General features: G+C 38.6%; 1 protein-coding gene across 3 annotated transcripts in view; it reads left to right on the plus strand.

Annotated features, from left to right (window-relative positions):
* The window catches only part of MAPRE3 (microtubule associated protein RP/EB family member 3), a 161415-nt gene that overhangs the window by 135990 nt on the left and 7936 nt on the right, over nt 1-17489 (plus strand). For all 3 annotated transcript variants that reach the window (XM_073562048.1, XM_073562049.1, XM_073562047.1), the window contains one exon: nt 15938-16090. In XM_073562048.1, the coding sequence (XP_073418149.1) occupies nt 15938-16090 (153 nt within the window). The remainder of the gene's footprint in view (nt 1-15937; nt 16091-17489) is intronic.

Here is a 17489-nt window from a genome sequence, read left to right on the forward strand (position 1 = left end):
CTGTGATATCACTTTGTGTTTTATTTCTGTATTGTGACATCACTTTGTGTTTGATCTCTGTACTGTGACATGACTGTGTTTTATTTCTGTATTGTGACATCACTTTGTGTTTGATCTCTGTACTGTGACATCACTTTGTGTTTGCTTAGTACTGTGACATCACTTTGTGTTTACTCTCTACTGTGACATCACTTTGTGTTTGATCTCTGTACTGTAACATCACTGTGTTTGACCTCTGTACTGTGACATCACTTTGATCTCTGTACTGCGACATCACTTTGTGTTTGATCTCTGTACTGCGACATCACTTTGTGTTTGACCTCTGTACTGTGACATCACTTTGATCTCTGTACTGCGACATCACTTTGTGTTTGATCTCTGTACTGCGACATCACTTTGTGTTTGCTCTGTTCTGTGACAGCACTTTGAGTTTGATCTCTGTACTGTGATATCACTTTGTGTTTGATCTCTGTACTGTGATATCACTGTGTTTTATTTCTGTACTGTGACATCACTTTGTGTTTTATTTCTGTACTGTGACATCACTTTGTGTTTGATCTCTACTGTGACATCACTTTGTGTTTGATCTGTACTGTGACATCACTTTGTGTTTGATCTCTGTACTGTGACATCACTTTGTGTTTGATCTCTGTACTGTGACATCACTTTGTGTTTACTCTCTGTACTGTGACATCTCTTTGTGTTTACTCTCTGTACTGTGACCTCACTTTGTGTTTTATTTCTGTATTGTGACATCACTTTGTGTTTTATTTCTGTACTGTAACATCACTTTGTGTTTGATCTCTGTACTGTGACATCACTTTGTGTTTGATCTTTGTACTGTGACATCACTTTGTGTTTGATCTCTGTACTGTGACATCACTTTGTGTTTGATCTCTGTACTGTGACATCACTTTGTGTTTGATCTCTGTACTGTGACATCACTTTGTGTTTGATCTCTGTACTGCGACATCACTTTGTGTTTGCTCTGTACTGTGACAACACTGTGTTTACTCTGTACTGTGACAGCACTTTGTGTATGATCTCTGTACTGTGACATCACTTTGTGTTTCATATCTGTACTGTGACATCACTTTGATCTCTGTACTGTGACATCACTTTGTATTTTATTTTTGTATTGTGACATCACTTTGTGTTTGATCTCTGTACTGTGACATCACTTTGATCTCTGTACTGTGACATCACTATGTGTTTTATTTCTGTATTGTGACATCACTTTGTGTTTGATCTCTGTACTGTGATATCACTTTGTGTTTTATATCTGTATTGTGACATCACTTTGTGTTTGATCTCTGTACTGTGATATCACTTTGTGTTTTATATCTGTAATGTGACATCACTTTGTGTTTTATTTCTGTACTGTGACATCACTTTGTTTGATTTCTGTACTGTGACATCACTTGATCTCTGTACTGTGACATCACTGAGTTTGATCTCTGTTCTGTGACATCACTTTGTGTTTGATCTCTGTACTGTGACATCACTGTGTTTGATCTCAGCAGTGTGACATCACTTTGTGTTTGATCTCTGTACTGTGACATCACTTTGTGTTTGATCTCTGTACTGTGATATCACTTTGTGTTTTATTTCTGTACTGTGACATCACTTTGCGTTTGATCTCTGTACTGTGACATCACTTTGTGTTTGATCTCTGTACTGTGACATGACTTTGTGTTTGATCTCTGTTCTGTGACATGACTTTGTGTTTGATCTCTGTACTGTGACATCACTTTGTGTTTGATCTCTGTACTGTGACATCACTTTGTGTTTGCTTAGTACTGTGACATCACTTTGTTTACTCTGTACTGTGACATCACTGTGTTTGATCTCAGCAGTGTGACATCTCTTTGTGTTTAATCTCTGTACTGTGACATCACTTTGTGTTTGATCTCTGTACTGTGATATCACTTTGTGTTTTATTTCTGTATTGTGACATCACTTTGTGTTTGATCTCTGTACTGTGACATGACTGTGTTTTATTTCTGTATTGTGACATCACTTTGTGTTTGATCTCTGTACTGTGACATCACTTTGTGTTTGCTTAGTACTGTGACATCACTTTGTGTTTACTCTCTACTGTGACAGCACTTTGTGTTTGATCTCTGTACTGTAACATCACTGTGTTTGACCTCTGTACTGTGACATCACTTTGATCTCTGTACTGTGACATTAGTTTGTGTTTGATCTCTGTACTGTGACATAACTTTGTGTTTGAACTCTGTAGTGTGACATCACTTTGTGTTTGATCTCTATACTGTGACATCACTGTGTTTGATCTCAGCAGTGTGACATCATTTTGTGTTTGATCTCTGTACTATGACATCACTTTGTGTTTGATCTCTGTACTGTGATATCACTTTGTGTTTTATTTCTGTATTGTGACATCACTTTGTGTTTGATCTCTGTACTGTGACATGACTTTGTGTTTGATCTCTGTACTGTGACATCACTTTGTGTTTGATCTCTGTACTGTGACATCACTTTGTGTTTTATTTCTGTATTGTGACATCACTTTGTGTTTGATCTCTGTACTGTGACATCACTTTGTGTTTGATCTCTGTACTGTGACATCACTTTGTGTTTGATCTCTGTACGGTGACATCACTTTGATCTCTGTACTGTGACATCTCTTTGTGTTTTATTTCTGTATTGTGACATCATTTTGTGTTTGATCTCTGTACTGTGACATCACTTTGATCTCTGTACTGTGACATCACTTTGTGTTTTATTTCTGTATTGTGACATCACTTTTTCTTTGATCTCTGTACTGTGATATCACTTTGTGTTTTATTTCTGTACTGTGACATCACTTTGATCTCTGTACTGTGACATCACTTTGTATTTTATTTCTGTATTGTGACATCACTTTGTGTTTGATCTCTGTACTGTGACATCACTTTGTGTTTTATTTCTGTATTGTGACATCACTTTGTTTTGATCTCTGTACTGTGACATCACTTTGATCTCTGTACTGTGACATCACTTTGTGTTTGATCTCTGTACTGTGACATCACTTTGTGTTTGATCTCTGTACTGTGACATCACTTTGTGTTTGATCTCTGTACTGTGACATCACTTGTGTTTGATCTCTGTACTGTGACATCACTTTGTGTTTGATCTCTGTACTGCGACATCACTTTGTGTTTGATCTCTGTACTGCGACATCACTTTGTGTTTGATCTCTGTACTGCGACATCACTTTGTGTTTGCTCTGTTCTATGACAGCACTTTGAGTTTGATCTCTGTACTGTGATATCACTTTGTGTTTGATCTCTGTACTATGATATCACTTTGTGTTTGATCTCAGCAGTGTGACATCACTTTGATCTCTGTACTGTGACATCAATTTGTGTTTTATTTCTGTATTGTGATATCACTTTGTTTGATTTCTGTACTGTGACATCACTTGATCTCTGTACTGTGACATCACTTTGTGTTTGATCTCAGCACTGTGACATCACTTTGTGTTTGATCTCTGTACTGTGACATCACTTTGTGTTTGATCTCTGTACTGTGATATCACTTTGTGTTTTATTTCTGTATTGTGACATCACTTTGCGTTTGATCTCTGTACTGTGACATCACTTTGTGTTTGATCTCTGTACTGTGACATGACTTTGTGTTTGATCTCTGTTCTGTGACATGACTTTGTGTTTGATCTCTGTACTGTGACATCACTTTGTGTTTGATCTCTGTACTGTGACATCACTTTGTGTTTGCTTAGTACTGTGACATCACTTTGTTTACTCTGTACTGTGACATCACTGTGTTTGATCTCAGCAGTGTGACATCTCTTTGTGTTTAATCTCTGTACTGTGACATCACTTTGTGTTTGATCTCTGTACTGTGATATCACTTTGTGTTTTATTTCTGTATTGTGACATCACTTTGTGTTTGATCTCTGTACTGTGACATGACTGTGTTTTATTTCTGTATTGTGACATCACTTTGTGTTTGATCTCTGTACTGTGACATCACTTTGTGTTTGCTTAGTACTGTGACATCACTTTGTGTTTACTCTCTACTGTGACATCACTTTGTGTTTGATCTCTGTACTGTAACATCACTGTGTTTGACCTCTGTACTGTGACATCACTTTGATCTCTGTACTGCGACATCACTTTGTGTTTGATCTCTGTACTGCGACATCACTTTGTGTTTGACCTCTGTACTGTGACATCACTTTGATCTCTGTACTGCGACATCACTTTGTGTTTGATCTCTGTACTGCGACATCACTTTGTGTTTGCTCTGTTCTGTGACAGCACTTTGAGTTTGATCTCTGTACTGTGATATCACTTTGTGTTTGATCTCTGTACTGTGATATCACTTTGTGTTTGATCTCAGCAGTGTGACATCACTTTGATCTCTGTACTGTGACATCAATTTGTGTTTTATTTCTGTATTGTGATATCACTTTGTTTGATTTCTGTACTGTGACATCACTTGATCTCTGTACTGTGACATCACTTTGTGTTTGATCTCAGCACTGTGACATCACTTTGTTTGATTTCTGTACTGTGACATCACTTGATCTCTGTACTGTGACATCACCTTGTTTTTTATTTCTGTATTGTGACATCACTTTGTGTTTGATCTCTGTTCTGTGACATCACTTTGTGTTTGATCTCAGCACTTTGACATCACTTTGTTTGGTTTCTGTACTGTGACATCACTTTGTGTTTACTCTCTGTACTGTGACCTCACTTTGTGTTTTATTTCTGTATTGTGACATCACTTTGTGTTTGATCTCTGTACTATGACATCACTTTGTGTTTAATCTCTGTACTGTGACATCACTTGATCTCTGTACTGTGACATCACTTTGTGTTTGATCTCTGTTCTGTGACATCACTTTGTGTTTGATCTCTGTACTGTGACATCACTTTGTGTCTGATCTCTGTACTGCGACATCACTTTGTGTTTGATCTCTGTACTGCGACATCACTTTGTGTTTGATCTCTGTACTGCGACATCACTTTGTGTTTGCTCTGTTCTATGACAGCACTTTGAGTTTGATCTCTGTACTGTGATATCACTTTGTGTTTGATCTCTGTACTATGATATCACTTTGTGTTTGATCTCAGCAGTGTGACATCACTTTGATCTCTGTACTGTGACATCAATTTGTGTTTTATTTCTGTATTGTGATATCACTTTGTTTGATTTCTGTACTGTGACATCACTTGATCTCTGTACTGTGACATCACTTTGTGTTTGATCTCAGCACTGTGACATCACTTTGTGTTTGATCTCTGTACTGTGACATCACTTTGTGTTTGATCTCTGTACTGTGATATCACTTTGTGTTTTATTTCTGTATTGTGACATCACTTTGCGTTTGATCTCTGTACTGTGACATCACTTTGTGTTTGATCTCTGTACTGTGACATGACTTTGTGTTTGATCTCTGTTCTGTGACATGACTTTGTGTTTGATCTCTGTACTGTGACATCACTTTGTGTTTGATCTCTGTACTGTGACATCACTTTGTGTTTGCTTAGTACTGTGACATCACTTTGTTTACTCTGTACTGTGACATCACTGTGTTTGATCTCAGCAGTGTGACATCTCTTTGTGTTTAATCTCTGTACTGTGACATCACTTTGTGTTTGATCTCTGTACTGTGATATCACTTTGTGTTTTATTTCTGTATTGTGACATCACTTTGTGTTTGATCTCTGTACTGTGACATGACTGTGTTTTATTTCTGTATTGTGACATCACTTTGTGTTTGATCTCTGTACTGTGACATTACTTTGTGTTTGCTTAGTACTGTGACATCACTTTGTGTTTACTCTCTACTGTGACATCACTTTGTGTTTGATCTCTGTACTGTAACATCACTGTGTTTGACCTCTGTACTGTGACATCACTTTGATCTCTGTACTGCGACATCACTTTGTGTTTGATCTCTGTACTGCGACATCACTTTGTGTTTGACCTCTGTACTGTGACATCACTTTGATCTCTGTACTGCGACATCACTTTGTGTTTGATCTCTGTACTGCGACATCACTTTGTGTTTGCTCTGTACTGTGACATCACTTTGATCTCTGTACTGTGATATCACTTTGTGTTTGATCTCTGTACTGTGATATCACTTTGTGTTTGATCTCAGCAGTGTGACATCACTTTGATCTCTGTACTGTGACATCAATTTGTGTTTTATTTCTGTATTGTGATATCACTTTGTTTGATTTCTGTACTGTGACATCACTTGATCTCTGTACTGTGACATCACTTTGTGTTTGATCTCAGCACTGTGACATCACTTTGTTTGATTTCTGTACTGTGACATCACTTGAAATCTGTACTGTGACATCACCTTGTTTTTTATTTCTGTATTGTGACATCACTTTGTGTTTGATCTCTGTTCTGTGACATCACTTTGTGTTTGATCTCAGCACTTTGACATCACTTTGTTTGGTTTCTGTACTGTGACATCACTTTGTGTTTACTCTCTGTACTGTGACCTCACTTTGTGTTTTATTTCTGTATTGTGACATCACTTTGTGTTTGATCTCTGTACTATGACATCACTTTGTGTTTAATCTCTGTACTGTGACATCACTTGATCTCTGTACTGTGACATCACTTTGTGTTTGATCTCTGTACTGTGACATCACTTTGTGTTTGATCTCTGTACTGTGACATCACTTTGTGTCTGATCTCTGTACTGTGACATCACTTTGTGTTTGATCTCTGTACTGTGACATCACTTTGTGTTTGATCTCTGTACTGTGACATCACTTTGTGTTTGATCTCTGTACTGCGACATCACTTTGTGTTTGCTCTGTACTGTGACATCACTTTGTGTTTGATCTCTGTACTGTGACATCACTGTGTTTGATCTCAGCAGTGTGACATCACTTTTTGTTTGATCTCTGTACTGTGACATCACTTTGAGTTTGATCTCTGTACTGTGATATCACTTTGTGTTTTATTTCTGTATTGTGACATCACTTTGTGTTTGATCTCTGTACTGTGACATCACTTTGTTTTTGATCTCTGTGCTGTGACATGACTTTGTATTTGATCTCTGTAATGTGACATCACTTTGTGTTTGATCTCTGTACTGTGACATCACTTTGTGTTTTATTTCTGTATTGTGACATCACTTTGTGTTTGATCTGTGTACTGTGACATCACTTTGTGTTTGCTTAGTACTGTGACATCACTTTGTTTACTCTGTACTTTGACATCACTTTGTGTTTGATCTCTGTACTGTGACATCACTGTTTGATCTCAGCAGTGTGACATCACTTTGTGTTTGATCTCTGTACTGTGACATCACTTTGTGTTTGATCTCTGTACTGTGATATCACTTTGTGTTTTATTTCTGTATTGTGACATCACTTTGTGTTTGATCTCTGTACTGTGACATGACTTTGTGTTTGATCTCTGTACTGTGATATCACTTTGTGTTTTATATCTGTATTGTGACATCACTTTGTGTTTGATCTCTGTACTGTGACATGACTTTGTGTTTGATCTCTGTACTGTGATATCACTTTGTGTTTGCTTAGTACTGTGACATCACTTTGTGTTTACTCTATACTGTGACAGCACTTTGTGTTTGATCTCTGTACTGTGACATCACTGTGTTTGATCTCTGTATTGTGACATCACTTTGTGTTTGATCTCTGTACTGTGACATCACTTTGTGTTTGCTCTGTACTGTGACATAACTTTATGTTTGATCTCTGTACTGTGACATCACTTTGTGTTTGATCTCTGTACTGTGACATCACTGTGTTTGATCTCAGCAGTGTGACATCACTTTGTGTTTCATCTCTGTACTGTGACATCACTTTGTGTTTGATCTCTGTACTGTGATATTACTGTGTTTGATCTCAGCAGTGTGACATCACTTTGTGTTTGATCTCTGTACTGTGACATCACTTTGTGTTTCATCTCTGTACTGTGACATCACTTTGTGTTTGATCTCTGTACTGTGACATCACTTTGTGTTTGATCTCTGTACTGTGACATCACTTTGTGTTTTGTTTCTATATTGTGACATCGCTTTGTGTTTGATCTCTGTACTGTGACATCACTTTGTGTTTGATCTCTGTACTGTGACATCACTTTGTGTTTGATCTCTGTACTGTGACATCACTTTGTGTTTTGTTTCTATATTGTGACATCGCTTTGTGTTTGATCTCTGTACTGTGACATCACTTTGTGTTTGATCTCTGTACTGTGACATCACTTTGTGTTTGATCTCTGTACTGTGACATCACTTTGTGTTTGATCTCTGTACTGTGACATGACTTTGTGTTTGATCTCTGTTCTGTGACATGACTTTGTGTTTGATCTCTGTACTGTGACATCACTTTGTGTTTGATCTCTGTACTGTGACATCACTTTGTGTTTGCTTAGTACTGTGACATCACTTTGTTTACTCTGTACTGTGACATCACTGTGTTTGATCTCAGCAGTGTGACATCTCTTTGTGTTTAATCTCTGTACTGTGACATCACTTTGTGTTTGATCTCTGTACTGTGATATCACTTTGTGTTTTATTTCTGTATTGTGACATCACTTTGTGTTTGATCTCTGTACTGTGACATGACTGTGTTTTATTTCTGTATTGTGACATCACTTTGTGTTTGATCGCTGTACTGTGACATCACTTTGTGTTTGCTTAGTACTGTGACATCACTTTGTGTTTACTCTCTACTGTGACAGCACTTTGTGTTTGATCTCTGTACTGTAACATCACTGTGTTTGACCTCTGTACTGTGACATCACTTTGATCTCTGTACTGCGACATCACTTTGTGTTTGATCTCTGTACTGCGACATCACTTTGTGTTTGACCTCTGTACTGTGACATCACTTTGATCTCTGTACTGCGACATCACTTTGTGTTTGATCTCTGTACTGCGACATCACTTTGTGTTTGCTCTGTTCTGTGACAGCACTTTGAGTTTGATCTCTGTACTGTGATATCACTTTGTGTTTGATCTCTGTACTGTGATATCACTTTGTGTTTGATCTCAGCAGTGTGACATCACTTTGATCTCTGTACTGTGACATCAATTTGTGTTTTATTTCTGTATTGTGATATCACTTTGTTTGATTTCTGTACTGTGACATCACTTGATCTCTGTACTGTGACATCACTTTGTGTTTGATCTCAGCACTGTGACATCACTTTGTTTGATTTCTGTACTGTGACATCACTTGATCTCTGTACTGTGACATCACCTTGTTTTTTATTTCTGTATTGTGACATCACTTTGTGTTTGATCTCTGTTCTGTGACATCACTTTGTGTTTGATCTCAGCACTTTGACATCACTTTGTTTGGTTTCTGTACTGTGACATCACTTTGTGTTTACTCTCTGTACTGTGACCTCACTTTGTGTTTTATTTCTGTATTGTGACATCACTTTGTGTTTGATCTCTGTACTATGACATCACTTTGTGTTTAATCTCTGTACTGTGACATCACTTGATCTCTGTACTGTGACATCACTTTGTGTTTGATCTCTGTACTGTGACATCACTTTGTGTTTGATCTCTGTACTGTGACATCACTTTGTGTCTGATCTCTGTACTGTGACATCACTTTGTGTTTGATCTCTGTACTGTGACATCACTTTTTGTTTGATCTCTGTACTGTGACATCACTTTGTGTTTGATCTCTGTACTGTGACATCACTTTGTGTTTGATCTCTGTACTGCGACATCACTTTGTGTTTGCTCTGTACTGTGACATCACTTTGTGTTTGATCTCTGTACTGTGACATCACTATGTTTGATCTCAGCAGTGTGACATCACTTTTTGTTTGATCTCTGTACTGTGACATCACTTTGAGTTTGATCTCTGTACTGTGATATCACTTTGTGTTTTATTTCTGTATTGTGACATCACTTTGTGTTTGATCTCTGTACTGTGACATCACTTTGTTTTTGATCTCTGTGCTGTGACATGACTTTGTATTTGATCTCTGTAATGTGACATCACTTTGTGTTTGATCTCTGTACTGTGACATCACTTTGTGTTTTATTTCTGTATTGTGACATCACTTTGTGTTTGATCTGTGTACTGTGACATCACTTTGTGTTTGCTTAGTACTGTGACATCACTTTGTTTACTCTGTACTTTGACATCACTTTGTGTTTGATCTCTGTACTGTGACATCACTGTTTGATCTCAGCAGTGTGACATCACTTTGTGTTTGATCTCTGTACTGTGACATCACTTTGTGTTTGATCTCTGTACTGTGATATCACTTTGTGTTTTATTTCTGTATTGTGACATCACTTTGTGTTTGATCTCTGTACTGTGACATGACTTTGTGTTTGATCTCTGTACTGTGATATCACTTTGTGTTTTATATCTGTATTGTGACATCACTTTGTGTTTGATCTCTGTACTGTGACATGACTTTGTGTTTGATCTCTGTACTGTGATATCACTTTGTGTTTGCTTAGTACTGTGACATCACTTTGTGTTTACTCTATACTGTGACAGCACTTTGTGTTTGATCTCTGTACTGTGACATCACTGTGTTTGATCTCTGTATTGTGACATCACTTTGTGTTTGATCTCTGTACTGTGACATCACTTTGTGTTTGCTCTGTACTGTGACATAACTTTATGTTTGATCTCTGTACTGTGACATCACTTTGTGTTTGATCTCTGTACTGTGACATCACTGTGTTTGATCTCAGCAGTGTGACATCACTTTGTGTTTCATCTCTGTACTGTGACATCACTTTGTGTTTGATCTCTGTACTGTGACATCACTTTGTGTTTGATCTCTGTACTGTGACATCACTGTGTTTGATCTCAGCAGTGTGACATCACTTTGTGTTTGATCTCTGTACTGTGACATCACTTTGTGTTTGATCTCTGTACTGTGACATCACTTTGTGTTTGATCTCTGTACTGTGACATCACTTTGTGTTTGATCTCTGTACTGTGACATCACTTTGTGTTTTGTTTCTATATTGTGACATCGCTTTGTGTTTGATCTCTGTACTGTGACATCACTTTGTGTTTGATCTCTGTACTGTGACATCACTTTGTGTTTGATCTCTGTACTGTGACATCACTTTGTGTTTTGTTTCTATATTGTGACATCGCTTTGTGTTTGATCTCTGTACTGTGACATCACTTTGTGTTTGATCTCTGTACTGTGACATCACTTTGTGTTTGATCTCTGTACTGTGACATCACTTTGTGTTTGATCTCTGTACTGTGACATGACTTTGTGTTTGATCTCTGTTCTGTGACATGACTTTGTGTTTGATCTCTGTACTGTGACATCACTTTGTGTTTGATCTCTGTACTGTGACATCACTTTGTGTTTGCTTAGTACTGTGACATCACTTTGTTTACTCTGTACTGTGACATCACTGTGTTTGATCTCAGCAGTGTGACATCTCTTTGTGTTTAATCTCTGTACTGTGACATCACTTTGTGTTTGATCTCTGTACTGTGATATCACTTTGTGTTTTATTTCTGTATTGTGACATCACTTTGTGTTTGATCTCTGTACTGTGACATGACTGTGTTTTATTTCTGTATTGTGACATCACTTTGTGTTTGATCGCTGTACTGTGACATCACTTTGTGTTTGCTTAGTACTGTGACATCACTTTGTGTTTACTCTCTACTGTGACAGCACTTTGTGTTTGATCTCTGTACTGTAACATCACTGTGTTTGACCTCTGTACTGTGACATCACTTTGATCTCTGTACTGCGACATCACTTTGTGTTTGATCTCTGTACTGCGACATCACTTTGTGTTTGACCTCTGTACTGTGACATCACTTTGATCTCTGTACTGCGACATCACTTTGTGTTTGATCTCTGTACTGCGACATCACTTTGTGTTTGCTCTGTTCTGTGACAGCACTTTGAGTTTGATCTCTGTACTGTGATATCACTTTGTGTTTGATCTCTGTACTGTGATATCACTTTGTGTTTGATCTCAGCAGTGTGACATCACTTTGATCTCTGTACTGTGACATCAATTTGTGTTTTATTTCTGTATTGTGATATCACTTTGTTTGATTTCTGTACTGTGACATCACTTGATCTCTGTACTGTGACATCACTTTGTGTTTGATCTCAGCACTGTGACATCACTTTGTTTGATTTCTGTACTGTGACATCACTTGATCTCTGTACTGTGACATCACCTTGTTTTTTATTTCTGTATTGTGACATCACTTTGTGTTTGATCTCTGTTCTGTGACATCACTTTGTGTTTGATCTCAGCACTTTGACATCACTTTGTTTGGTTTCTGTACTGTGACATCACTTTGTGTTTACTCTCTGTACTGTGACCTCACTTTGTGTTTTATTTCTGTATTGTGACATCACTTTGTGTTTGATCTCTGTACTATGACATCACTTTGTGTTTAATCTCTGTACTGTGACATCACTTGATCTCTGTACTGTGACATCACTTTGTGTTTGATCTCTGTACTGTGACATCACTTTGTGTTTGATCTCTGTACTGTGACATCACTTTGTGTCTGATCTCTGTACTGTGACATCACTTTGTGTTTGATCTCTGTACTGTGACATCACTTTTTGTTTGATCTCTGTACTGTGACATCACTTTGTGTTTGATCTCTGTACTGTGACATCACTTTGTGTTTGATCTCTGTACTGCGACATCACTTTGTGTTTGCTCTGTACTGTGACATCACTTTGTGTTTGATCTCTGTACTGTGACATCACTGTGTTTGATCTCAGCAGTGTGACATCACTTTTTGTTTGATCTCTGTACTGTGACATCACTTTGAGTTTGATCTCTGTACTGTGATATCACTTTGTGTTTTATTTCTGTATTGTGACATCACTTTGTGTTTGATCTCTGTACTGTGACATCACTTTGTTTTTGATCTCTGTGCTGTGACATGACTTTGTATTTGATCTCTGTAATGTGACATCACTTTGTGTTTGATCTCTGTACTGTGACATCACTTTGTGTTTTATTTCTGTATTGTGACATCACTTTGTGTTTGATCTGTGTACTGTGACATCACTTTGTGTTTGCTTAGTACTGTGACATCACTTTGTTTACTCTGTACTTTGACATCACTTTGTGTTTGATCTCTGTACTGTGACATCACTGTTTGATCTCAGCAGTGTGACATCACTTTGTGTTTGATCTCTGTACTGTGACATCACTTTGTGTTTGATCTCTGTACTGTGATATCACTTTGTGTTTTATTTCTGTATTGTGACATCACTTTGTGTTTGATCTCTGTACTGTGACATGACTTTGTGTTTGATCTCTGTACTGTGATATCACTTTGTGTTTTATATCTGTATTGTGACATCACTTTGTGTTTGATCTCTGTACTGTGACATGACTTTGTGTTTGATCTCTGTACTGTGATATCACTTTGTGTTTGCTTAGTACTGTGACATCACTTTGTGTTTACTCTATACTGTGACAGCACTTTGTGTTTGATCTCTGTACTGTGACATCACTGTGTTTGATCTCTGTATTGTGACATCACTTTGTGTTTGATCTCTGTACTGTGACATCACTTTGTGTTTGCTCTGTACTGTGACATAACTTTATGTTTGATCTCTGTACTGTGACATCACTTTGTGTTTGATCTCTGTACTGTGACATCACTGTGTTTGATCTCAGCTGTGTGACATCACTTTGTGTTTCATCTCTGTACTGTGACATCACTTTGTGTTTGATCTCTGTACTGTGATATTACTGTGTTTGATCTCAGCAGTGTGACATCACTTTGTGTTTGATCTCTGTACTGTGACATCACTTTGTGTTTGATCTCTGTACTGTGACATCACTTTGTGTTTGATCTCTGTACTGTGACATCACTTTGTGTTTGATCTCTGTACTGTGACATCACTTTGTGTTTGATCTCTGTACTGTGACATCACTTTGTGTTTTGTTTCTATATTGTGACATCGCTTTGTGTTTGATCTCTGTACTGTGACATCACTTTGTGTTTGATCTCTGTACTGTGACATCACTTTGTGTTTGATCTCTGTACTGTGACATCACTTTGTGTTTTGTTTCTATATTGTGACATCGCTTTGAGTTTGATCTCTGTACTGTGACATCACTTTGTGTTTGATCTCTGTACTGTGACATCACTGTGTTTGATCTCAGCAGTGTGACATCACTTTTTGTTTGATCTCTGTACTGTGACATCACTTTGAGTTTGATCTCTGTACTGTGATATCACTTTGTGTTTTGTTTCTATATTGTGACATCGCTTTGTGTTTGATCTCTGTACTGTGACATCACTTTGTGTTTGATCTCTGTACTGTGACATCACTTTGTGTTTGATCTCAGTACTGTGACATCACTTTGTGTTTGATCTCTGTACTGTGACATCACTTTGTGTCTGATCTCTGTACTGTGACATCACTTTGTGTTTGCTTAGTACTATGACATCACTTTCTGTTTACTCTGTACTGTGACAGCACTTTGTGTTTGATCTCTGTACTGTGACATCACTGTGTTTGATCTCTGTACTGTGACATCACTTTGTATTTTATTTCTGTATTGTGACATCACTTTGTGTTTGATCTCTGTACTGTGACATCACTTTGTTTTTGATCTCAGCACTGTGACATCACTTTGTTTGATCTCTGTACTGTGACATCACTTTGTGCTTTATGTACTAGCTGAAGAGCCCGGCGCTGCCCGGGCATAGTAACTAACTGTGGTTAGTTATAGCAAATTATAATTATCCTCCATCCCATAGTCCCGTGCCCATATACCCATCATAAATATTCTCCATCCCATAGTCCCATGTCCATATACCCATCATACATATTCGCCATCCCATAGTCGAGTGCCCATATACCCATCACACATCCTTCATCTCATCGTCCCATGCCCATATACCCATCATACATATCCTCCATCCCATAGTCCCGTTCCCATATACCCATCACACATCCTCCATCCCATAGTCAACCATTATGACATCATATTGAGCGGCGGGGCTTGCAACCTATGATGACATCAGCGTCGCCATGGCAACCATTATGACCTCATAATGAGGGGCAGGGCTTGATACACACACACTTTTTCCCCATTATATAGATAGGGGCAAAATTGTTTGGTGAATTGAAATGCGCGGGGTTAAAATTTCGCCTCACAACATAGCCTAGGACACTCTCGGGGTCCAGACTTGTGGCTGTAGCTGCGACAGTGCAGATGCCAATCCCGGACATACACACATACATACACACAAACGTGAACACACTTGAGCTTTATCTATTAGATTGTGACACCACTTTGTGTTTGCTCTCTGTACTGTGACATCACTTTGTGTTTGATCTCTGTACTGTGACATCACTTTGTGTTTTATTTCTGTATTGTGACATCACTTTGTGTTTGATCTCTGTACTGTGACATCACTTTCTTTGATCTCTGTACTGTGACATCACTTTGTGTTTGATCTCTGTACTGTGACATCACTTTGTTTGATTTCTGTACTGTGACATCACTTTGGGTTTGATCTCTGTCCTGTGACATCACTTTGTGTTTTATCTCTGTACTGTGACATTACTTTGTTTGATTTCTGTACTGTGACATCACTTTGTTTGATCTCTGTATTGTGACATCACTTTGTGTTTGATCTTTGTACTGTGACATCACTTTGTGTTTGATCTCTGTACTGTGACATCACTTTGTGTTTGATCTCTGTACTGTGACATCACTTTGTGTTTGATCTCTGTCCTGTGACATCACTTTGTGTTTTATCTCTCTTCTGTGACATCACTTTGTGTTTTATCTCTCTTCTGTGACATGAAGACAAGCTTCTCTTGGATGAAAGGTGACTGTGTTAGAAAGCAATAAATTAGAACTCCAAAGGTAGTGATTGTAGAGTGAGTCCTCTGTCCCATCATTCACTGTCTCTCTCTCTCTTTCCCGGGTGTTTAGTTAATGGAACTGAAGTTGACTGTGGACGGACTTGAGAAAGAGCGAGATTTCTACTTCAGCAAACTGCGAGACATTGAGCTGATTTGCCAGGAGCATGAAAGCGAGAACGTTGGGGTTCTGTCCAAAATTATCGACATCCTATATGCCACAGAGGTACAATCGGCCACCCCCACAGGTGTATGCCGTGCATGTGTGCTGCAGGACTGTTCACTAGTCATTATTCCTGCAGCTTCCTCTCCCTGCTCCCTTGTTTACAACAATGCAGATACTTACTGACCTCAGTATGGGGCCTGATGAATTCTAGTTTTTCACCTAGCCAAATCAGTTCTCATACTTTGCACTGACAAGGGCCAATAGCCCGAAACACCGAGCCTGCAAATTGAGATTCTGATTTGGCTTTTATCCTAAGTCATATTGCAAGACTTGTTAAAGGGTCGATAGTCACGTGCAGGATCGCTGCTTCCAACAGGTGGCGCTATAGAGTTCTAGTCCTCTCTGAAGAGGCAATTTGCATATTAAATTTACCAGAGGAGCATTGCACGGCTAATAAGCCTCCTTACCTTGACAAGCCAGAGCCGGTATGTCAGTGTCCACAAGGACAAACATTATCTCTTAGACCCCAGTTATTCCCCTAAACATCTTCCAGAATACAATGCATTGGATTGCATGGCCCTATGGGGTCGCAGCTACTGTACGTTTCCAGTAGATTCCTAACAGCAGCCAGCAGAACTGTGATCGCAGCTCTGGATTTGTAAACCAAGATCACTACAAGAAAATAAAGCAAAGTATTGACCACATTGTTAAAAATCAGATGTTTAATATTAGAAAAGCTTCCACACGTTGTTTGTGGCATTGCAGTTCCGTTGCATTATAGATAAAGCATAGAGGCACATTTGGGGCAATTTTTCTTTTTTAAGCACTTCAATGTGGGACATTTAAGCCATGGGATAAAGCCTGCTGCCGTCTGGAATCTGACACTAATAATAAAACAAAAAGTCTGCTCCCCTGCAGGCTACACCCAGCTTGCCGGCATCAAGCTAGTGAGTGTAGCTTAATGGCAGTCACAGGTTAGAGTTTCAGACCTGTATTTACCCTGTTTATTTTTGACAGAGACTAACCTATTTTTCCTTTCTCTTTAGGCTGGGTAACAGAACAGTATGGGCCACTCTGTTTCACCCCACTAAATGCTGGTGAGAACAAACTGTAGTGGTCAGCATGTATCTGCTCTTGTTAGGATGGCAGGACCATTGTAACTTAACGTAGTCGGCCATCAGGTACCTGGGGTGGACAGACATTTGTCTTTTTGACTCCTGCCTACCCGCAAAGCTTGACACTTTGCTTGCAGCAGAAGATGAATCTGATGCTCCCTGGTCACTGGATCAAGCCTCTTCAGGACTGTTAATATGTCCCTTGCATTGGCCTTTTTCACTGGCTCACTGCATTCTTTCGCCAGTCTTGCTTTGGGTCTGGTGACTTTCTTCCTTGCATGCACTCCTGGGCATCCTCTCCTGATGGCTGGTGGTTCTCACAGGAACTTGCAGCTTGGGGGCCG

The sequence above is a fragment of the Dendrobates tinctorius genome, unplaced genomic scaffold, assembly GCF_039654945.1.
Source record: "Dendrobates tinctorius isolate UK_male_01 unplaced genomic scaffold, ASM3965494v1 ptg000332l, whole genome shotgun sequence".
In the NCBI taxonomy this organism is placed as follows: Eukaryota; Metazoa; Chordata; class Amphibia; order Anura; family Dendrobatidae; genus Dendrobates; species Dendrobates tinctorius.